The following is a 5,331-nucleotide window of genomic DNA, read 5'->3' as shown; positions in this document are numbered from 1 at the left end:
ACACACACACACACACACACACACACACACACACCCTTGCAGTGAGAGATAACAGTTGACTGAGTTTAGGCTGGATTGCTTTTTCCACCAGAGCAGCACTCTTCCCCCCCAAAATAGGTGTGCTATGTGTGTTAAACAAACATTTGAGTGAAGGATGTTTGCTGCGTAGGTGCGTTTCGGCTGCTGCAGATAAATTTCGCATATCTCTGCTCTAAGTTAGACTACAAACTGTCTTTCTCTATCCTGTCTGTCTCAGCATGCATATTTTCCTGTGTGCCTGTCTGTCTGTCTGACCCAGTTGATGTGCACATTCACAGATTTTCACTTCTGTTTCTCTGTCGGTATGACAGGATGTGGGTCAACAAGTTTGGCAATCTGTCTTTCTGCCAAGTGTTCTTTGTGTGTTTGTCTTTAAGTTCCTATTACTCTACCTGCTTTATATACTTTAGTGTCTTTAAAGTACAAACATAACAATGTAAAAAAATAAAGTGCTGCATTGATTCTATTACTTAAGGGGAACACCAACAACATCAAATTCTGTTTACAGGTCTAGGGGAATACTACAGCACATGCAATACAACTTGTATACACCCTTTTGTGGCTCCAGAAGTGTCCTCAAGAAGACTACAAGTTTGAAAGTGAAACAAATTGAGTTGTAGAGAAAAAGTGAGCTTATACCAGACCTCTGTAGTACACAGGCTTTATTTTAAATGGACTGTGTCCCCTCCCACTGCTATGCTTCCCTACTGTGCAGCCACCTGCCTGAACTGCACTTTACCTACTCCGCCATCATAACCCACGTCTATATGCTGAATTTTTGTGTTTTTTAAAATTTCATTTATTTCCTTGTTTTATACTGTCAAAAGCTGGGGGAACAATATCATTTTTTGTATGTATGGGAGTACATATGACAATTACATTAAAGTAAATCTTTATCTTTGCTTGAGGCTTGTGATTCAAGCCTACATTAGCTACTAGAATAATACACCCAAATTTCCTACCAAACTGCATTATTGTCAATCCCACTGCTTTGCAAAACATGCTCAACATGCTCATAGCATTCAAGCGTTAGGAATGGAAAAAGTTCAGTTCAAAGAAGCGGTTTTCTCCCCCATGTGGTTTACTTAAGATATGGCCTGTAATGAAATAAGAGAAGTGGATAAATGTACACAAGGAACATGTTTGAATAGCGAGCCATCACTTTGGCCTAGAGTTGAAATGTAGCAAAATCGTATTTATGTTCTTGCTGATGGGAGTTCTCCGTGTTCCAGGAGCGAGCAGGAGATCTGGAGGAGTCTGTCACTGCAGAGTTTGGCCTTCTGAGGGAGTTCCTGCTCAAGGAGGAGGAACGAATAAAGGAGAAACTGCAGAAGCAGAAAGAGGAGAAGCTTGACCAGCTGGAGAAGGCGCTTACTCAGACCACAGAGCAAATCAGCAAAATGGAAAGTGTGGCTGACCAGCTTCGCCTCAAACTGATAGAAGAAGAAAACCCAAAGCAACTCAAGGTATAAGAGAAGAGAGAGAGAAGAATGAATGGATGGATGATTGTCATCATGGTAACATAGCACATTTCTGTATCTAGATAGATTAAAAAAAAAAAAAAGAAGAGGCGTAGCAGTTGCATGAAAAACCACAGCTGGCAATTACCAAATACTTTTGTTACTCTCTTCTAGAAGTTAGTCAGAGATATTATAGCAGAGACAGAAGTATTGTGTAATCATGTAGGCATGTTCTGATCTGCTCTGTTTCAGGGAATCAAAGATTTCATTGGAGGGTGAGTATCATCACAGTCATTCCACTGCACTGATTTCTTGTTGAGTTACTCATTCATTTCTAGGACTTCTCCTTTATCTCTACGTGACTGTTGTCCTAAAACAAATGTCTAAAGTCACAAGGTAATGGCGGATTGTTTTGTAATTACCTGTAAGTGTTGCTATAACAGTATTTGTGGGCATTATTGTGGTTTAGCATGTCATCTTTGCCACACATTGTCGTGCCAACTAGTGGCCACTAGGATGCACAAAGTTCATTTTAGGGTGTTTTCACAACTACCTCATTTGGTCCGGACTTTTTGACTTTTCAATTTGGTCCAAACCAAAATTGCAGGTGAGAAAGGAGCCTCGTACCATGGTCCGGATCAAAAGATCAAATTTTGGTCCGATCAAGAGAGGTGGTCTTGGTCCGGACCAAACTGAACCATGGTCCGGTTTGTTTGCCGTATGAAAACACTTTTTGGATGGTTTCTAACTTTCGGACCAATTACAGGAACTTAGGCCACTATGTACCATATAAGAAGAAAACCGAAAAATCCCTTGCTAGAACAAGAAAAAATTAGTCGTGGAAGTACGTGGGGAGAGGAGGATATTAGATATTTAATTTAAATTTGACTATATACTTTTTGCACTACGAATACTTTCATTTCTCGCGAGTATTGCACTTGTAGTTGGTGCTGACGGCATTGCTGCTGGTAGTGTAGAGTTCATAGGCAGTTCCCATGTTGAAGTTCAGTTTCCCCAGTGAAAACGTTATAATTCACATAACTTCATTTGGGAATCAGAGGTGGGAAACTGGGGCTAGATTTTGCTAACGGAGTTTCCCAGTTGGTGATGCGTTGTTGACATCTGACATACAGCCGACGATCGTTCAGATGTGTTGAATAGTTAGAAACCTTTTCCTAAATATATAAAATTCACGCATGCATGTAATATATTTTGCCAACGTACACAATGTGCTATTGATTGATTTAGGTTGTAGTCGTCCATTGGTTTCAACAGAGTAACTTAAATTAGTCATAAAAGTTAGGTGCAATTGCCAGTAACAAGTAAACCAGTTCAAGTCAAGTAGGCCTATATTTTAAGCTCTTGTACAAACTGTAGTGAAGAAAGTAATGCGTAACTGAAGAGCTTTGGGGTGTCCTTTTGTTATTATGGTCTCCGTGTATTTACACGCCAGAGACCTGGGGCCTGTTGCACGAAAGTAGAATAAAGATATCCAGGATAAGTGAAAAAGCGCAGCTTGACTTAGTGTGACCTGCTCATCGCGGCTTAATCGGTTGCACGTTTGCCGAGCCAGGATAAACAGGTGGAGCTATGTCAAGCCAGGTGTAGATAGCCAGGATAAGTGCACGTTCACGGCTTTCTCAAATAGACCACGTTATCAATCACAGATTTACTGATTCAGAGATGAGAAGACGCATGCGCCAAATGTTTCACCCAATGAGCAGCATCTTCTAATGGAAAATAACGAGGAGGGGAAGAAAATGGAAAAAGGGAAATACGGCTCTTATCAAACGGAGAAAAAAAGCCCGACATAGCGGACCCTACTGAATGTGTGGGGGTTTAAAAATATCTACTTTGCCTCAAAAGTGAGCAGAGGGAACTAATGTTCCTCGGGAAATGGACCCTACGGACTTTAGGCTTAATTTCAAACCCTTATTCACACCGTGAGACACAAATCTCTATAAGCTATATCTAATTCTTTGTACAATTAATGTTCATACAGAACAATCAGAAAGGGACAACATCTAGAAAAAAAGTAAATGACTTCAATACACGCTGTGAACATATATGTAAAACAATATTCATGTTTTTTTATTCTTCTGACAAGTGACCGCACCAAAATAAAAAGATTAAGAAGCATTGTGGTGTTCCCGGTGAGATGAATGTAAACTACACTACATACGTGCTGTATATAGGCCACGTTATTAGTCCGGTGATGTGAGACTTATTGAGAAGGTTATGAAACCAATGTAAGCTATTATAAAAAACAATAGGCCCACTTATTAAGGAGTAACACAAACTACCCTTCATTAGAGAAGGACAAGCAACAAGAAAATGAAATCATGAATGCATTGGTCTAGGACCAGTCTGCCGTTATTATCATCTGAGAATATCACTACATTAATATCGTCACACTTAATCTCCGGAGCGCGTCCTGTAGAAACCTGAAGCTGAGACCACGGACGCTGCGCCGCTCATCTCTACTTTTACAGAGAGAGTGGACACTGACGCGACTCGAAGTCTGCTGGCAGGCAATAGCCACCGGGCACCGGGCAGCAGCCACCGGGCGGCGGCCACCGGGCACCAGGCACCGGGCACCAGGCACCGGGCGGCGGCCACCGGCGGCGGCCACCGGGCGGCGGCCACGGGCGGCGGCCGCACGCCAGCAGCCCTCGACATAGTACCGTCCCGGGAAAAGTCCACCGCATCAGGGTGCCAGTGCAACCATTTCTAACATCTAAACAGCTGTAGTAGGGTTTAAATCAAACTCGCGAAAACAAAAGTGCAAGTAGGCTAATGCATGTTAATAAAATAAAGCCCAACACTGCAGAAGACAACGCAAAACTTTAACACAGTTTATTTCGGATCAGACGGCAGCTGATTTGACACTGAGACTCCAGGATTAATCTTAGCCTGGCTGTTAGTGCTGGACCAGGCTAGCCGCAAAGAATAAATCTCCATGGTTACTTGGCTGGGCTTAATTCAATCTGGTTTCGTGCAACCGAGTCAAGCTCTACAGTCAGCAGGATAACTTGGATATCCCGGCTTAATCCCTTATCCTAGTTTCGTGCAACAGGCCCCTGGACTACGAATCAAGATCAACATGCCCTGGATTTCTTTCAGTTACCCGGCTTGACCCAACCTAACAACCGCAGTCCACATAAGCTGTGTCAGAACAGTGGTTAACTAGTTCGCATATTTACATAAAAAGAGCAAACTAGAATGCATAAATATGAAGAACACCAACACGGTTTTACAGGCAAAACGCAAAACAGTTGCTGCTTCCTAAAACAGGAAGGAAAGCTGGCAAAATAATAGCCGACACTGAATGCGTAAATCACAATGCTTATCTTTATATCACTATCAATATCACGTCCCCATCAGTCAGGGACAATATTTGTACATAATTACATGATTTCCATAAACTTTCGTTGCTTTAGCCAGTTATTTCAGTTGCAACCCTGGCAGTGGTAAAAGATCGTGAGAGCAAATTAAAAAAAAATATATAAAAACGTAATTCCAACCTATGTACGCCTTGGTAACACACAGCTCAAGAAGCCAACAGCCTATACGTAATCATGTAGGCTAAACGCACTCAGCCAACATTTGAATTTGTTTTTATATTTATTAATTTAAAGGTGAAATCACCATCCCAAAACCCACCATCCCCCATTTAAATAATCAGTACTTTTATCATCGTAAAACACAAATAGCTTTCCCGCACTTGATCTTTCATAAAGACACCCCTCTGCTCAAAATGACAACACGCCAACGTCAGATGCACGTCCATCTACTCACCAGTCAAACACACACACACACACACACACACACA

At 41.8% G+C, this 5,331-nt stretch overlaps 1 protein-coding gene across 1 annotated transcript in view; it reads left to right on the top strand.

The window, feature by feature from the left end:
* Nucleotides 1–5,331, top strand: part of trim69 (tripartite motif containing 69) — a 10,586-nt gene that overhangs the window by 1,728 nt on the left and 3,527 nt on the right. Inside the window, exons 3-4 of the mRNA XM_032528008.1 lie at nt 1,272–1,505; nt 1,752–1,774. Coding sequence (XP_032383899.1) covers nt 1,272–1,505; nt 1,752–1,774 — 257 coding nt within the window. The remainder of the gene's footprint in view (nt 1–1,271; nt 1,506–1,751; nt 1,775–5,331) is intronic.

The sequence above is a fragment of the Etheostoma spectabile genome, chromosome 10, assembly GCF_008692095.1.
Source record: "Etheostoma spectabile isolate EspeVRDwgs_2016 chromosome 10, UIUC_Espe_1.0, whole genome shotgun sequence".
Taxonomy (NCBI): domain Eukaryota; kingdom Metazoa; phylum Chordata; class Actinopteri; order Perciformes; family Percidae; genus Etheostoma; species Etheostoma spectabile.
Note: the sequence above shows the minus strand (reverse complement) of the source record. Positions and strands in the feature narration are given on the sequence as shown.